This window comes from Galeopterus variegatus, unplaced genomic scaffold (genome assembly GCF_000696425.1).
Source record: "Galeopterus variegatus unplaced genomic scaffold, G_variegatus-3.0.2 Scaffold6, whole genome shotgun sequence".
Lineage (NCBI taxonomy): Eukaryota > Metazoa > Chordata > Mammalia > Dermoptera > Cynocephalidae > Galeopterus > Galeopterus variegatus.
Genome location: NW_007726117.1, coordinates 1,472,542 through 1,489,924, shown reverse-complemented (window position 1 = coordinate 1,489,924; position 17,383 = coordinate 1,472,542). Strand labels below are relative to the sequence as shown.

Below are 17,383 nucleotides of genomic sequence, written 5' to 3'. Positions count from 1 at the left end.
GCAAATTCCCTCTTTTTTTTTTTTTTTTTTTTGTCTTTTTTCGTGTCCAGCAACGGATCGCAACCCTCAGTGTTGCTCCCGTACCGGACCGGGACCGGCAACAGGATCGCAACCCTCGGTGTTGCGCCCGCACCTCGCTCAGCCAGTGAGCAGGAACCGGTCTGTATGTGGGATCCGAACCCTCGGTGGGAGCGCCGCCGCGCTCCCAAGCAGCGCACTGTAGCAGTGCGCCACTGGGCCGGCCCGCAAATTCCCTCTTTTACTCTACATTCTTTTCACTGGATCATGTGCCCAATAAATACTTGTCGTTTGTGTCATGCTGTGTACTGGACACTGAGGACACAAATGAATAAGACCTGCCTTCAAGGTGCTCAAGTCTAGTTGGGGGAAAAAGACATATAACAGAAGCATGGTGCCTACAGAAGCAGAGAGGCATCCAACCCAGTTGGGGGGTCAGAGCAGGCTTCCCAGAAGAGGTACTACTTGACTTGGGCTTTGAAGGACAACTAAAAATTATCAAAATTAAAAAGGGAAGGAAAAGTATTCTAGGTATAGGAGCACCAAATGATATGTTTAGGGTCTATAAAGAGTTTGGGATGAGGCACAAAGAGTGTGCATGGGAGGGGAAGAGACCAAGCTGGAAAGGGAGGCTGGGACAGATTATCACAGGGTTTTTGGGCGAAGGTAAGAAGCTTATACTTCATCTTTAATGCTATGGGACATTTGGTTACAACCCTTTTCTGACACAACTGCTTTTTTCTTATAGTTAGCATTTGGTTACATTTATAAATCCAGATTAATTTATTCACTCATCACCATGTGCTGAGCACCCACCTGTATCAGTTCTTACGTACATGCAGGAGGCCTCAGGAATAGACTTTGAGGGACACAGCTTGAAATCTTGTGAGCTTTTTTAGAAGGCACTAAATCTCAGTCCAGACTTGAGACGATTTACCCTGAAATTTGATCCTTTTCCCGCCTTTGGTGTTGCAACTGCTCTGTGTCATTTGGACATGCTGCAGTAAACTGGGTCCACACAAACATTATGGGAATGGCTACGATCACAACAAGCTGAACTAGTCAGCCTGGGTAGGGAACAAATGCCTCCTGTACTCAGGCACATGGAGCCTCATGAGTGAGATGGAGAAGAAAGAGAATATCAGGTCCCTACTCTGGGATTATGTGGTCTAAAAATGCAGGAAATTAGACCTGAAAGACACGTTAGAAATCATTAGTCACATGAGATAAATTGAGCACTTACAAAGTGCCTGACTTTGTGTTGGGACTCAGTGGGCAAAGAAATTAATCAGATCTGGTTCCTGTCCTTAAGGAGCTCAGAGTCTGGTAAAACAGGTGATGTAAAATAGGTAATGAACACAGTGCTTCAGGAGGTGGAGGAGATCTCAGTTGGCTAATCACAGCCCACTATCAACCAGTAAAGATTGGGAAGGTATCCTAGACAACGATAGTGGGTCAAGGTGACATAGTCTTAGCTGAGGCTGGGGAGAAGTGGGAAGGGTAGACCACAGAGAAAATAGCCTGAGGAGTTCAGAGAAGAGGAGTGGTCAGAGCGACTGGTTTGTCTAGTATGGGTGGGGAAGTATCAAGTGGAGTGGTGAGCAGGGGCCAGATGGGAGGGCCTGGAATAAGGAGCTAAAGATGTGGGCATTGTGGAGCCATTGGTTTCCAAATGGGAGTGACACAGTTAGATTTGCCTTTAGAAAGAGAAGAATCTTTTATTGCTGGGCCCTGTGTACTAATCTGTAAAATGAGTCAAAGAAGATGATTTACAAAATCTTTTCAGTGTACATGTCCTACAAATCTGACTTAAAGCAATGCTTCTCAAACTTTATTGTGCATCTGAGTCTCCTGGGGATCTTGTTAAAAATGCAGATTCTAGTTTAGTAGGTCTGGGTGGGGCCTAAGATTCTCTCTTTCTACCAAGATATCAAATAATGCTGATGCTACTAGTCCTCAGACCACACTTTGAGTAGAGAGGAGTTAGGAGTCACTGTTTCCAACCTGTAAGTTCTATGTTACCTTAATTTTTACAGTGTTTTAAAGTTTGCAAAGAGACATACCACCTACCTTATCTCCTTTACTGCTTTCAGCAATTCCTCCTGAGAGGTAAGATAAGGAAACAACACATTTGTGGTTATGTGAAATATCCTGAAAACTTAGGTATAGGGCTGACTGGTTAGCTCAGTTGGTTAGAGTGTGGTGATGACAACACCAGGGTCCAGGGTTTGATCCCTGTACCAGCCAGCTGCCAAACAAAATGAAACAAAACAAGAAACCTTCCTTAGGTATTAAGGTTGGTCTGTCTCCTTCCAGTATCAGGGTGGGGTAGGATTGTACCTTCTAAAAAAAATTTTGTAAATCCTATTTCACAGGATCTGAAAAGAGAATGTATTTAGCCAAAGCCAAACGCTATAAAAGTGGCAGAACAGGAATTAGAATTGAAGCCTCCTACCCCTTTCAGTGCTATTTCCATCATAATTCTCTGCTGCGCACAATGCTCATTCATTCATTCAGTACACATTTATCATACACAAACTACATTTCAGATCTGTCATAACATGTGAATGTGGAGAAAGTTATCATTCAACAACTGGAAAGAGTGAAAGTTACAAAATGTAGGGGGAGAAGACTTATTGGAGTTTGTGTCTTATTGTTGAGTTATCAGCTCTAAAGATGAATTGTAGAGGAAGCCCATTCTGGCAAGAGAGATATCAATATTAATCTCTGACTTTTGTACATACATTCATCAAATACTTGCCAAGCACTACTCTGCACCAGGCCCTATGTCAGATTCTGATGGCACAAGCATGAATCAGACAGTTGTCAGAGAGCCCACAGCTTAGTCTAATGAAGCATTTTACTGTTTACAAGCCCTTTCCACATCATTAATAATAACTGCCATTTGCTGAATGCTTAATATGCGTCAGTGTTATACTAAGCTTTATATGTCATTATCATAATTACCTTAATTCTCGAAAATTTCATTAGAATGTACACTGCATGAGGGCAGGGATTTTTGTCTGTTTTGTTTACTGATGTATACCTAGAACCTAGAAAAGAGCTTGTCACATGACAGGCACTCAAAAAAATTTGTCAAATGAATGAATGAATAAACAGACCTGTTAGGTAGATTCAACCATTATCTCCATTTCACAGGTGAATAAACTAAGGAGCAGGTAGGTAAAATGCTCTGTTTGAGGCCTCCCAAATAGTAAAAGGAAGAATTAAGATGCTTTTAGAAAAACTCAGAATTGTATGACTACAAACCCAATGATCTTACCCTTTGTACACCAGTGGTTCGCAAACTTCAGCTTGAATCAGAATCACCTAGAGACCTTGTTAAAACACAGATTGCTGGGCTGGCTGGTTAGTTCAGTTGGTTAGAACACGGTACTGATAACACCAAAGTCCAGGGTTCTATCCCTGTACCAGCCAGCCACCAAAAAAACACACAGATTGCTGGGCCCCACACCCAGAGTTTCCAATTCAGTAGATCTAAAGTAGGGCTAGAAAATATTCATTTCTAACGAATCTCCTGGTGATACTGATGCTGCTCGTCCAGGGACCATATTTGAAAACCACTGCTCTTTACCAACCAGCCTTCCAATCTCTCATTCATTCCTATAACGTAGATAGAGATTAATATCCCATATCAGATGAGGAAAATGGGGCCAGAAAAGTAACACAGCTTGTCAGCTTTTTTTTTTTTTTTCTTTTTTTATGACTGGTAAGGGGATCTTAACCCTTGACTTGGTGTTGTCAGCATGACTCTCAGCCAGTGAGCAAACCGGCCATCCCTATATGGGATCCAAACCCATGGCCTCGGTGTTATCAGCACCGTACTCTCCCGAGTGAGCCACAGGCCGGCCCCAGAAAAGTAACACAGCTTGTTCAAAGTCCTACAGCAAGTGTGGCATCTCAACATTAGTGTGATTCCAAAGTCCTTATTCTTTATAAACATTGCTGCCTCATATCATGACATATGGGCAGGGGATATAGAGGAAACAGGCAGGGAGGAGGTTATCTGTCAGGAGGCCAAGGTAAAGTGGAAAGGTTACCATCCAACTTACTGCCCAGAGGGAACGGCCCACAACTTCCTCACTAACTTGCAGTGTGCCCTGAAATAAGCCCCTTCCTCTCTGGACTTCAGTCCTCTTCTCTGTAAAGAAGGGCCTTTCCAGCTTAAAGCACGGCCCACGAGCCTCAGACACAGGCATGGAAGCAGAAGTTGAGCTCAGTCCTATTTCTGAATGCTTTGCGCTGGCTCGAGGCCAGGCAGGTCATTTGGGGACTACGTGATATGTAATCACCGCTGTTGAAAACTCGAGTCTGCGCAGGGCTGGCAGCTGTCACAGCCTGTGGTGCAGTGAGGGAGGGCTGCAGGCTCTGCAGGCACGGATTTGAGGGATTGAATGGCCACAGCAGGAAGGGCAGGGTGCCTCCGAAGCTAACCCACCCAATACTGAGGGTCCCCAAGGGATATGCAAAGGATAGCCCCGAGCAAGCCGCCCCGATCCTCCTACCCGCCACCCCTAGCTGCACCTAGCAGCTGAGGAAGACCGGTTCAGCTTAGACAAGAGCACCAATCCCAGGCCTTCAAAGTGACCTCACGGCAAACACGATTGGCCCCCTCTCTCTGCACGGGGCGGGTCCTGTTGGCTCACAGACTGGTAACCCTTGGGGGGAGGCTTAGCTGGCTGTGTGAACTTAAGGAAATCAATTTATTTCTCTGAACTTCCTTTATGAAATGGAGATTCAGGATATTAATAACTATCCTGAAATAGCCCATAAAACAGTGAACACGTCTAAGGAAGACATTTTCCTTTAAAAAGTACTTTTATTATTTTATCTGCTTACAAAAGTAATATGTGATTATTATAAAAATAAGTATGGAAGACAACAGTGGAAGTCCCCTGTACACTATTTCCTCGCTTTTCCCCAGTCCATGGTTAGCAACTACTAAGTTAGTTCAGTGTATTTTCCCTCCATTTTTTTCTAATAATATACAAAAGCTTAATTTTAAACAAAAATTAAATTTTTTTAAACAACTTTTTTTTTTTCACTTAATACATTTGAACATCTTTCAATGTCGGCATGAATAGACCTATTTCATTCTTTTTAATATCTACATTACATTCAAATCCTTTATCATTGGACTAATATAAGAACAGCAGCAACAACAAAAACTGCAACAAATATTTATTTATTTAAGAATTACTGTAGGATACATTCTTGGAAGTTGATAAGCACACTTTAAATGTTAGTAAATATTACCAAATTGCTCTCCTAAAAGGCATCAATCCATATTCCCACCAACAGTGTATAGGAATGCTGGTTTCTCAGCATCCTCATAAACATAGGATGCCAGTCTTTGTTAACCTAATATATGAAAAATAGCACATTGTTTTTAATTTGCCTTCCTTTGATCATTAGGAGGAGCATTTCATATTTTTATTAACTAGTGATTTTCCTCTTCTGAGTTGCATATTCTTGAAACCTTGTGTTTTTCAATTTTGCCTCTATTAAGCCCTAGTCATAATTAAGCACCCAGCGAATGTTTATTGAATGAATGAAGAGTAATGCTGTGAAGAATAAATGAAATAATGTATCTATAGTACTAAACCCATAGTTAGTGATCAATAATTATTAGTAGAATCTAAGCCTGGAGTAGGGAGGTAAGCTCTACAATGTTCTTGGATTCTTCCCTTCAGGATGTAGAATGGTTGTTGTGAACTCTAGGACTGCAAAAGGCCTGGCTTCTCCTGGTCCTCTCACAATGTGTTTTACGGTAAATCACTTGACTTCTCAGACCTTCAGTTTCTCTGCAAGTTTGAACAGTGTCTGCAAGCTGAATCATGCTTATAGAAAAAGGTTATTAGGTGACAAACATGAGATTAATTTACAATAAGCATATATTCATGTATTAATTGAGTAATTAAACCAATTATGTTTAAAAAGTAAATGCAAACAGCTATAAGAATAGAGGAGAAATAAACCTACAGAGATAAGAACAGGACTAAGAAAAAGCTGTCTGCCTTTTGTTAACCTTAAATTTCCTTTTAAAATATGTGACTTAGGACTGGCCAGTTAGCTCACTTGGTTAGAGCACAGCGTTATAACACCAAAGTCAAGGGTTTAGATCTCCCCACTGGCCAGCGTCCAAAATAAATAAATAAAAATAAAATAAAATATGTGACTTCATAACTGGCTCAGCGTCTCTTCCATTTTTTCACCAACTCTCTAGTGCCCTCTACTGCTCAGGTGATCTCATTTCAACGCAATTCAACTCAGCGAATATTAGGGAGAAAAGTATGCTTGTAGCCAGTCTCTGACTTTAGTTATCTATGTCATTCTCACCAAGCCCTGCTCTATTCTTGGCCCTATGACCACAGAAGGCACATAGAGATCACAGTCTGGTGTGGGACACAGATTTTTTTTTTTCCTTTTTGTCTTTTTTCGTGACCGGCAACGGATCGCAACCCTCAGTGTCGCGCCCACACCTCTCTCAGCCAGTGAGCGGCCGGTCTGTATGTGGGATCCGAACCCTCGGCGGGAGCGCCGCCACACTCCCAAGCAGCGCACTGTAGCAGTGCGCCACCGGGCCAGCCTGGGACACAGATTTTTATGCCTCTACAGACATGACAAGAAACATTTCTGGAACAAGAATGACTGAGCTAGACACTATGCTAAGCACATTGCATACATGAACTTTTAGTTCTACCACCAGCCATACAATAGACCTGCATTTACAGAAGAGGAATCAAGCTCACAAACGTGACTGGTTCAAGGTCATAGTTTAGTAAACCTGGGACATAGATTCTGAACTAAGATATGTTCCCCTCCCAAAGCCAGTCCTCCCCTACTACCAGAGTAAAACAAGTGGTGGGAAGCACTGAAGTCGGAGTACCTAAATCTATTTTGGTTGTTCCATCTGGGAAGACTTACAGAGGGGAGGATTTCTGATTTAGGCTGAGAAGGGTGGGCCAGGCACCAAGATCAGAGTAAATAAGGACACAAACTTAGGACCTATTCAGAGAATAAAATGTTGTCCAGGAAGAGAGACAGGAGACGAGGCTAGAATCACATTCACAGGGCCTTGAAGGCCAGGCTAAGGAAAATGGGCTCAAAACCAAAGGTCAGGGCTTCTCAACCTGGGGCACGTGTATTGAAGAGTCCTGTAAGGTGATCAGGGATATAAGAAACCACAGATAAATGTGGCATATCACCCAGAATGTCAATTTTACCAAAAAGCTTGGGGGAAAGGGCAATCTTGTGTTATCTTGTGAAATATGTATTATGAAATTGAATGTGAAATCATATGGATTTTAAAAATAAAACTGGAAAAAAAATCCTAGGATTTCAAAGAAATGTCCCAGCTGCAGTAAGCTGCTCTCCAGTGAAGAAATGGTTGGAAGTAGTCCACTCTCTGCTGCCATTAGAGATAGGTTAGTAGTGGAGCCATTTGGAAAACACTGCTATAGGTGATGGGAAGCCATGGATTGAGCTCCACTGAAGATTCTAGACTAGGGCTGGATGGGATTCGGAGATGAACAAGAACTGATGATTCTTAGTAGGAGCAGGAGAACAAAGCAAAAAATAGGTGAAGTTCCTTTCCTCTTCCCTCGTCTCCTTGACATGTTCTCTTTTACCTCATTCTCTTTTTTTGGCGGCTGGCCCATATGGGCATCCCAACCTTTGACCTTGGTGTTACCAGAACCGTACTCTAAATAAGTGAGCTAACCAGCCAGCCCGCATTCATTTTTTTATTCAGAAAAATATTTACTGCATACCAACTCTCTCACTTACTGTGTGACCTTGGACAAGTTAATTAACCCCTCTGTACCTCAGTTTCCTCATCTGCAGAATGGGAATAATAATAATACCTATCCCATAAGTGAGAATTAAATGAGATAATTCACATAAAGTTCAGCTCTTAGAAATAGAGCCTGGAACAAAGTTCAGCACTGTTTAAGGATTAGCTGTTACAACAGTGATGTTACTACAACCTCTGCTGCTACTGTTTTCCAGTCATCTTCCACAGACATTCATTCCTAAAGTCATTCATGTTGGTGGCTGGGATGGGTCTGTGAAGAACGTAGAGATGAACAAGACTTCCCATTGCATTTGTACAAATTTAATGATTATTGGTTTGTCCAGCTATACCTGGCACATAGAAGGTGCTCAGAATGTTTGCTGAATAAATAAATGAATGTCTTCCTAAATTGCAAGCTCTTTAAATGCAAGGAGCATACTTCCTAGCTGTTATATCCCTAGAGCCGAGCACCTGGTGAGGTGCAGTGTAGGCTCTTAGAGATTAGGAATGGATAAATGACTGCAAGCACAAAAGCATTAAGGCTACAAAGCAGGCATAGATAAGGTGCTGCAGGAAGACCGCCCGTTTGACCGTTGGGTTAGCAGAGGAAATGTGGCTTGCAAAGAATTTAACAGCCCCAGGACTGACTGGAATCCCACACTGGCCGCGCTCCGCCTTCGGGAATCCGGGGAAGAGCGCAGGCGTCGACGTCGCGCCCCGCCCCCGCCGCCGGCTCACGTGACCGTGGGGGCGGAGCGCCGGAGGAGGCTAACCCGGGCTGGGCGAGCCAGAACCATGGCCGGCGTAGTCGACTTCCAGGACGAGGAGCAAGTGAAGTCCTTTCTGGAGAACATGGAGGTGGAGTGCAATTACCAGTGCTACCACGAGAAGGATCCGGACGGTGAGCGCCTGGGGACACGTCGGGGCGGGGTCTGTGGGACGTTCACGACCTCGTGTGTGTTGTGGGAGCGTTGTGTTCCACGAGGAGTTCCGAGCTCTCAGAGGGCGAATGCTCCGCGGGGACCGAGCTTGGAGGCTGCGATGGGAAGAAAGAGAAGTGCTTGGGCATTTGGGAGAAGACGAACTGGGGATACATCAGTGAACGGATGAAATTCCCTGTCCTCAACAAGCTTAAATTCTAGTGGGGGGGGGAGCGGAAATTAGCGTGAAAAATGAATGAAATAGTGTGTTAGAAAGTAGTAAGTGCAATGGGAGAAAGAGCTGAGTGAAAGGTATCAGGAGTTCAGAAGGACAATTTTTTTTTTTTTTTGGCGGCTGGCCGATAGGAGGATCCGAACCCTTGTTCCTAGTGTTAAAACATCGTGCTCTAAACAACTGAACTAATCAGTCATCCCCCGGAAGGGCAATTTTAAGTTGAGTTCTCATGGGGAAGTCACTGAGAAAGTGGCATTTGAACAAAGTCTTGAAGAAGGTAAAGGAGTGAACCATGCAGATCTGCCTATGCTCGGCAGAGGTAACAGCTGGTGAAAAGACCCTGAGGCGGGAATATGCCCCGTGTATTTTGGGAGGTTGAGTTGATTTGAGTGTGGTGTCCACAGGGGCCACCCAGAGTAGCCAATACCTTTGGGTCGTTTTCTTCTTCCTACTTTATTTAAAAAAAAAAAAAAAAAAGGCACAGGCACTACCTTCTAATAGCTTGCAGTCTAATTTCCAGAACATTACATAGCTATTTCTGGAAGCTAACCATAATGCAGACCATAACATAACTGTATGAATGTAACATAACATAACATAACCATAACACGGAGTTGCTCTGCAGTATGATGGCTTAAAAAGAACCCGGGCTGGTTCTTTGAGGGCTGGTCCATGTCCTAAGTATGGAGAGAATTCAGAGAAATTGGGCAAGTGTTGATTAAATGGAGGAGATGTGGGAGAAGAAAGTGCTTTTTGGAAACTTGAAGTTAGGATGTAGTCAGTTAAGTTTGAAGGGGGAGCCTGGGCCACAATATGTCAGGCCTTGAAGCCAGGGTAAGGAATTTAGACTTTGTTCTGTAGGCCATGGAGAGCCATACCTGTTGTTTGAGGAGCAAATTCATGGTAGTGTACTGTGGAAAATATACAGAGTAATGAAGTAGAGAAGGGTGGACATACAGTGACTGGCTGCGGCACTTTAGAAAGAGAGCCTGCGAATAGGCTGTCATTATTATAGCTGCTGGAATAGTAATTTCCTTGAAAGTCATAATCTGTCTCCTGGGTAACTGATAGAGCCTTCTACCCTGTCTCTCTGTTAGCACCCTTCAAATCCATTTTCTACTTGCAGATAAACTGGTATTTTTTTTTTATATATATATTAAGTGTTTATTTGATTATTAAATAATATGTTTGTTATCAGTGCCCAAGTGTCTCCCCTCACACACTTAAGTTCCTCTATAAAACATGCATATAAAAAGTAACTGTTTTAGTCCATTTTGTGTTGCTATAACAGAAATACCTGAGACTGGGTAATTTATAAAGAAGAGAGGTTTATTTGGCTTACGATTCTGGGACAGTTGCATCCGGCACGGGCCTCAGGCTGTTTCTGCTCATGGCGGAAAAGTGGCAGGTACAAGCTGATCACATGGCAAGAGGAAGCAAGAGGTGCCAGGGTCCTATAAACAACAAGCTCTGGTGGGAACTAATAGAGGGAGAACTCACTCATTACTCACCCCCTCCCCCAGGGAGAGCATTAATCCATTCATGAGGGAACTGCCCCCATGACTCAATCAGTTTCCAACACTGCCACATTGGAGATCAAATTTCCATATGAGTTTTGGAGGGGACAACACATCCAAACTCCATCGGTAACCTTTTAAAAATGCAAATTGAATCATATCATTTCCATTCTTAAAACCTTCTAGTTGTTTCTTGTTGCACTTGGAATAAAATCCCAACTCCTTCCTGTGTTCCACAAGGCCCTGTGATCTGGTCCTTGCCTTCCTCTCTTCATTTCCTGTCCCACTCCTCCTCCTCGATTCAGCCATATTATACTTTATTTATGCCAAGCTTATTTTCTCTTTCAGGGCTTTATATTTACCTTGTGCCAGGAATTTCTGCCTCCTTCCCATTTTGTTGTCTTTAAACAGTTAGTGCTTTCTGGTTATTCAAGACTCAGATCAGACATCACAGTCCTCAGTGACCCTCCCTGATTACCCAATCTGTGTTAACCATTCCCCAAACGTGCATAACAAACTAAATCATCATCCTGTTTTATTTCGATTATAACATTTATTCTTGTTTGAATACATCTTGTAAATTTTAGGAGGGCAAATGTATTCCCAGCATCTAGAGCCATGTCTGGTACATAGGTGCATATAGAAGCTCAAATATTTGTTGAATGAAATAAAAGAGATATGTGGTGTTGCTGGGGATGAAGAGGATAGAAGAGAGAGATGTTAAGAAGAGAAGCTTGGGCCGGCCCGTGACTCACTCGGGAGAGTGTGGTGCTGATAACATCAAGGCTACGGGTTCGGATCCCAATAGGGATGGCCGGTTAGCTCACTGGGTGAGTGTGGTGATGACAACACCAAGTCAAGGGTTAAGATCCCCTTACTGGTCATCTTTAAAAAAAAAAAAAAAAAAAAAGGGCCGAGCCCGTGGCGCACTCGGGAGAGTGCAGCGCTGGGAGCACAGCAGCACTCCCGCCGCGGGTTCAGATCCTATATAGGGATGACCGGTGCGCTCACAGTGCTCACTGGCTGAGCGCGGTGCGGCCGGTCTCAATAAAGGACAAAAAAAAAAAAAAAGAAAGAAAAGAAAAAAGAAGAGAAGCTTGCTGAGACTGGGAGGCTGCCAAGGAGGGGAAGCCTATTTCCACCTCATTTGGTAGCTGCGTTGTCTACTCTGTCTTTGGGCTTCATATTCCCAGCCTGGCTGAGGAGTAAGAAACAGTCATCCCAACATCCCTTTCTTGCTGCTACAAAGACTAGCCCAGGTGCCCTTTTTGTTTTCAGTGTTTTTTACTGCTGAACTTCATGAGAGTTTCCAAAGCTAGCAAAGTTTTAATCATGGAAGTTAGTGGGTCTTTGGGCCAGGCTGACAGGGAACAGAAGGGCTAACCAGTGATGGAGCCAGTGCAGGGGCCAAGGTCTCCCCAGTCCATAGTTGCTCAGTCCCTGGCTAAGGGGAGACAGTGCCATTTGTGGGAATGGCTGTTCACCACCTGGGTTTTTGTGATAAGGTCGGCTTGCCACACCTCAGGAAGACAGGGGCTGGTGCTAAATAAAAGACAGTCTGACCTGCCACACCTGGGTCCTCCCCACTGCTCAGCAGCAGCCCTCGACATGAAGAACAGCTCTTGCCCTCTTTTCCCAGGTTGCTATCGGCTGGTGGACTATTTGGAGGGGATCCAGAAGAATTTCGATGAGGCTGCCAAGGTGTTGAAATTCAACTGTGAAGAGAACAAGCACAGTGATAGCTGCTACAAACTGGGGGCCTATTATATGACTGGAAAAGGTAAGAAGAAGCCTGCTTTCTTTGGTTCTCCTCATTGGTACCAGTACTGGCATCACACCTGAGCATCATGCTGAGCTCTTTGCAGAAGGGTCCTCACAGGCATTGGGAAGAGTGCATTGTAGGACGATTTGGAGATGAGTTCAACAGAATGATGGAGGGAAGAGCACAGTCTTTCATTAGGCATACCTTAGGGAATGCTGTTTGCAGGTACTGGGACCTCAAGCCAGTCATTTAACTCTGTGCCTCAGTTACATCACCTGTAAAGTAGGGGGAAACAGTACTTGCTTCATAGGGTTTTTATGAGGATTAAATAAGATAACGTAGACAAAGACATCAGCACATGCCTGGCACAGAATAAGGGATCAGTAATTATTAATTCCTTTCCTTCTTTTTTTTTTTTAACTGGTAAGGGGATCGCAACCCTGGGCCGGCCCTTAATTCCTTTCCTTCTATCTTTTCTCCTTCTACCCTAATTGTAGTTATATGTGAGTTGTGTTTAAGTTATCTGTTGCTAGATAACAAATTACTGCAGTAGTTTCTGAGGGTCAGGAATTTGGGAGTGGTTTAGTTGGATGCTTCAGGTTATCTCATGAGGTTGCACTCAAGATATTGGCAATTGTCTCTGGATTGGTGTTGTGGTAAAGTTTTGGGTTCCTTTTGTTTTATACTGTATTTTACTATATTTTCTACAAGGACTTTGAGTTCTTTATTAAATCAGGGAAAACAAAAGATGCTGTGAAGTTATTTCTTCCTCTATTATAAGATAAACTTGGGCTGAGCCCGTGGCGCACTCGGGAGAGTGCAGCGCTGGGAGCGCAGCAGTGCTCCCACCGCGGGTTCGGATCCTATATAGGGATGACTGGTGCGCTCACAGCGCTCACTGGCTGAGCGCGGTGTGGCCGGTCTCAAAAAGAAAAAAAAAAAAAAAAAAAAAAAAGTAAAGTCCTCCTTAAGTATTTCCTGTACACAGTAAAGCAGTGAATTGGACATGGCCCAGTAGAGGGGAAGAAAAATTTATACTAATACCCGTTACACCAGGGAGAGCTTGATAAGCATCTTCAGAGAGAGACATATAAAGTACTGCAGGGGTTTGGTGTGGGGAACATGTCATCATTGGAGTGCTGTCTTGAAGGAGGAGACACTGAAACTGGTCCTGGAAGGACAGAGCAGATTTTGTTTGAGGTGGAATAGAGTTATGTCCCAAGCAGAGAGAAGGTGAGCAGTGTGAGGGAACACAGAGTTGTTTGGAGAACAACAATACTTAATCCTCTGTTAAGCTGACATTCTTAAATAAATTTCTCCAGGTGTTTAAACCAAAATTGTCACAGAACATTCTGTTAGCTGATTTTTGCTACTTAAGCCTTTTTGGATTGCTTAGCAGACCTTGAGCCCTGGCATGATTAAAAACCAATACTGTTGACTCCCCCTGCCTAGTTCTGAGCCAAAGGATTTTCCAGTTTTTTTTATTTCACTTTCTCTCTGAAAATATACCCAGTGTCCTTTCTTGACACAGACTGGCCAATAACTTTCCTTTTACAGAGGATAGCAGGAGGCTAAAGAACCCATTGTTGGTCCTGAGCACATTGGCACTGTGGCATCGAGCAAGGCATTTTCTTTCCCTGAACTACAAATTCCTCATTGACTAAATGAGAGTAATAAAGTTTCCTCTTACCTTTTTCATAGGATTTTCCTGGGTATCAAATTAGATCATCAATATTACTGCTTTGTTACATTCTGTCAGTGTGAACAGATCTGGTTTGTATGGGTTGCTGCAGAGGTTACTTTGGATTGCACAATTAGAGTGATGCAAGGAATGTTTTGGCCATGTGTTTCCATCTATGAAATCAGCTTTGAACTATTCTTGTGAAGCTATCTATATGTCCAGCAAAAGGAAATGGAAAATAATTCTGATACATCTTTTTTATGAAAAATTATACAGCTAATAAAACAGATGATAAAGGGCCAGCCCGGTGGTGCACTCGGTAGAGTGCGGCGCTTGGGAGTGTGGCGGTGCTCCCGCCGAGGGTTCGGATCCCATATAGAGACCGGTCCACTCACTGGTTGAGCGCAGTGTGGGTGCGACACCAAGGGTTGCAATCCCGTTGCCGGTTGCGGTACAGGCACGACACCGAGGGTTGCGATCCCGTTACTGGTCATGAAAAAAGACAAAAAAAAAAAAAAGGAAAAAAAAGAAAACAGATGATAAGAAGGGTTTCTAATGGGGAGTGAAGAAGGTTCATGATTACAACATGTAAAATCAAAACAAGACCAGACTACATAGAAAAGGTACTGGAGGAAACACACCATAAATTAGAGAGTGGTGGTCTCTAGGTGGTGGGAACAGTGGATGATGTTTTTTCCCCTTTCTAGTTAAGTGTTTTCAATTTTCTCTTCTAAGAGGCAGAATTGCTTTATAGGAAGAAATGAAATCTTAGTTAATGATAATTGCAAACAAATCTTTATCTGTAGTTAAGACCACTCTTGTGGACTCTAGACAGCGTATAGCTGACTGCTTACTCGACAATTCTACTTGCAGTTCTCACTGGCATCTCAAACTTAAAAGGCCAATATGGAATCCTCATTTGTTTTCTTCTCCCCACAATTTATCACACACACACACACACACTTTCTTCCATTTTAGTAAATAGTATCTCTATCCACCTAGTGGCTCATGGCAAAATCTGTCTCAAATCTGTCCCATCTCTCCCTCCTCATTGCCACCATTCTTAATAAAGCCACCCTCCTCTTCTACTTAGATTACACTTAGGAGATTAATGCAGGTCTTCAATCTTCTTTCTATAAGGCAACTAAAATGAACTTTTACAATATAAACCACGGATAGGATAAAATATATAAAGCAAATGTTTTTAGACATTAGACAACAGGCAGTATAATACTGTGATCCCTGAGAAAAGGGAAACACAAGGTAAGCCCCATCCACGATCACTTTGGCTTTCTGCCTGTCGATACTTTCCAGACTTGGTACAAAGAAGTGGAAGCCAAGCAGATCATGGTAGTCTTGCTGAATTGAGGAGGCAGAGGTCAGAGTTCCTGGCCATTGAGGTGGCTGGAATTTGCAGGACAGGATACCAGAGAAGAAGGAGCTACACAGACAAGGAGTTCCAAAAATCCACATGTAGTTGCTCTTTGGCCCAATGGGAAGCTTCACGTGCATAGGGCAAGGCCCTGAGAGACCTTCCAATGAAAAGCTGCTGGGGAACTGTGAGCTGGAAAGAGATTCCAGAGGTTTCACAGTGCTGGGTGTGTTTGAATTTCAAACAGCCATAGCAGGGAGACCTCACTGACCATCACAAGTACTCAATTGAGACTCCACAAAGGCCGTGCCTTAGTAGTAAGACTACTCTAGATTTGCTTTAACAAAAATTAGCCAAGTACAAGTCTCAAAGGATCAGGGTGATACACCAGTGTATTAGCTACCTTCCAGAACAAAATTCAACAGTCTTGAAAGGAATACAGCAAAATCCACATTGAACAAATTATCATCTACCATGTCCAGCATAATTATTAAACAAGAAAAAAAGCAATCAATAGAAATATACCAAGATATGACAGAGAAGTTGGGATTAGCAGTCAAATATTTTCAAGTGGGATAAACATGTTTAAAGGTTTAAATAAAAGATGGACATAATGAGTGAACAAGTGGGAAATTTCAGTAGAGAAATTGAAGCTATTAAAAAGAAACAGGGCTGGCTGGTTAGCTCAGTTGGTTAGAGTGAAGTGTTGATAACACCAAGGTCCAGGGTTCAATCCCTGTATTGGCCAGCTGCCAAAAATAAATAAATAAATGACTAATAGAAATAAATAAATCAAAATAACCAAATGAAATTCTAGAGTTGAAAAACATAATGTTTGAAATGAAAAGTTTATTAGACAGGCTTAACAGTAAATTAGACACTTGATGAGAAGAAAATCAGTGAACTTGAAAGATCAATGAACTTGAAGACAGGACTGTAGACATTATCTAAATTAAAGTACTGAGAGAAAAAAACCACAAAAAAAGAACAACGTCTCAACTTGTGGTTCAATATCCATCAGTCTAACTTATGTGTATTGGAATCCCAGAAAGAGAACTGAAAGAGATTGGAGCAGAAAAACATATTTGAAGAAATAGTACATGAAAATTTTCCAAATTTGAGGAAAACTATCAGCACACATATTCATGAAGCTCAATGAACCCAAGCATGATGACCAAAGAAAATCACATCTGGACATGTTATTGTCAATTTATTGAAAACCAAAGGTAAAGAGAAATTCTTAAAAGCAGACAGAGAAAAGACACTCTGGGGAACAGTGGGAAGAATTACCATTGACTTCTCATCAGAAGCAGTGTACGCCAAAAGATATAAAAATGACTGACATCTTTTAAATGCTGAAAGAAAAAACTATGGAATTTGAATTAAAATGAATTCATTATGAATTAATTAAACTTGAATTAAAGTGAATTAAAAATGAAGGTGAAATAAATTCATCTTCAGATACAGGCTGAGAGAATGAGTCACTAGTGGACTTACACTACAGGAAATGCTAAAGAAAGTTGTTTAGGGTGAGGGAAAATGATAACATGGAAAGTAGGATTCATACAAAAGAATAAAGAACTCTGGAACATGTGTGTAAATATAAGACTTTTCCCCTCATTTCTTAATGTCTTTATTTTTTTATTATTATTATTATTTTTTAATGTTTCAGGTTTTTATTTTGCAACATAAGCTTTTTCTTTTTCTTTTTTTTTCCTTTAAATTTTTATTTTATCGATATACAATGTGGTTGATTATTATGGCCCATCACCGAAACCTCCCTCCCTCCTCCCTCTTCCCCCTCCCACTCTGGATCCACTCATCCGATGATGGACATTTGGGCTGGTTCCAACTCTTGGCTATTGTAAAAAGAGTGCTGCAGCTCCCTCCCTCCTCCCTCTTCCCCCTCCCACCCAACAATGTCCTTTCCGTTTGCTTGTTGTAGCAACTTCAAAAAATTGTAGTTATTATATCTTCTTCCCCCCACCCCCGGTTTTTTTGTGTGTGTGTGTGAGTGAATTTATTTATTTATTTTTAGCTCCCACCAATAAGTGAGAACATG

The 17,383-nt window shown here is 42.4% G+C and overlaps 1 protein-coding gene across 1 annotated transcript in view; it reads left to right on the top strand.

Annotated features, from left to right (window-relative positions):
- The first annotated feature begins 8,624 nt into the window (after positions 1-8,624).
- The window catches only part of LOC103595574 (cytochrome c oxidase assembly factor 7), a 15,151-nt gene continuing 6,392 nt past the window's right edge, over positions 8,625-17,383 (top strand). The window contains exons 1-2 of the mRNA XM_008579035.1: positions 8,625-8,735; positions 12,146-12,286. Of these exons, the coding sequence (XP_008577257.1) occupies positions 8,630-8,735; positions 12,146-12,286 (247 nt within the window). The 5' untranslated portion in view covers positions 8,625-8,629. The remainder of the gene's footprint in view (positions 8,736-12,145; positions 12,287-17,383) is intronic.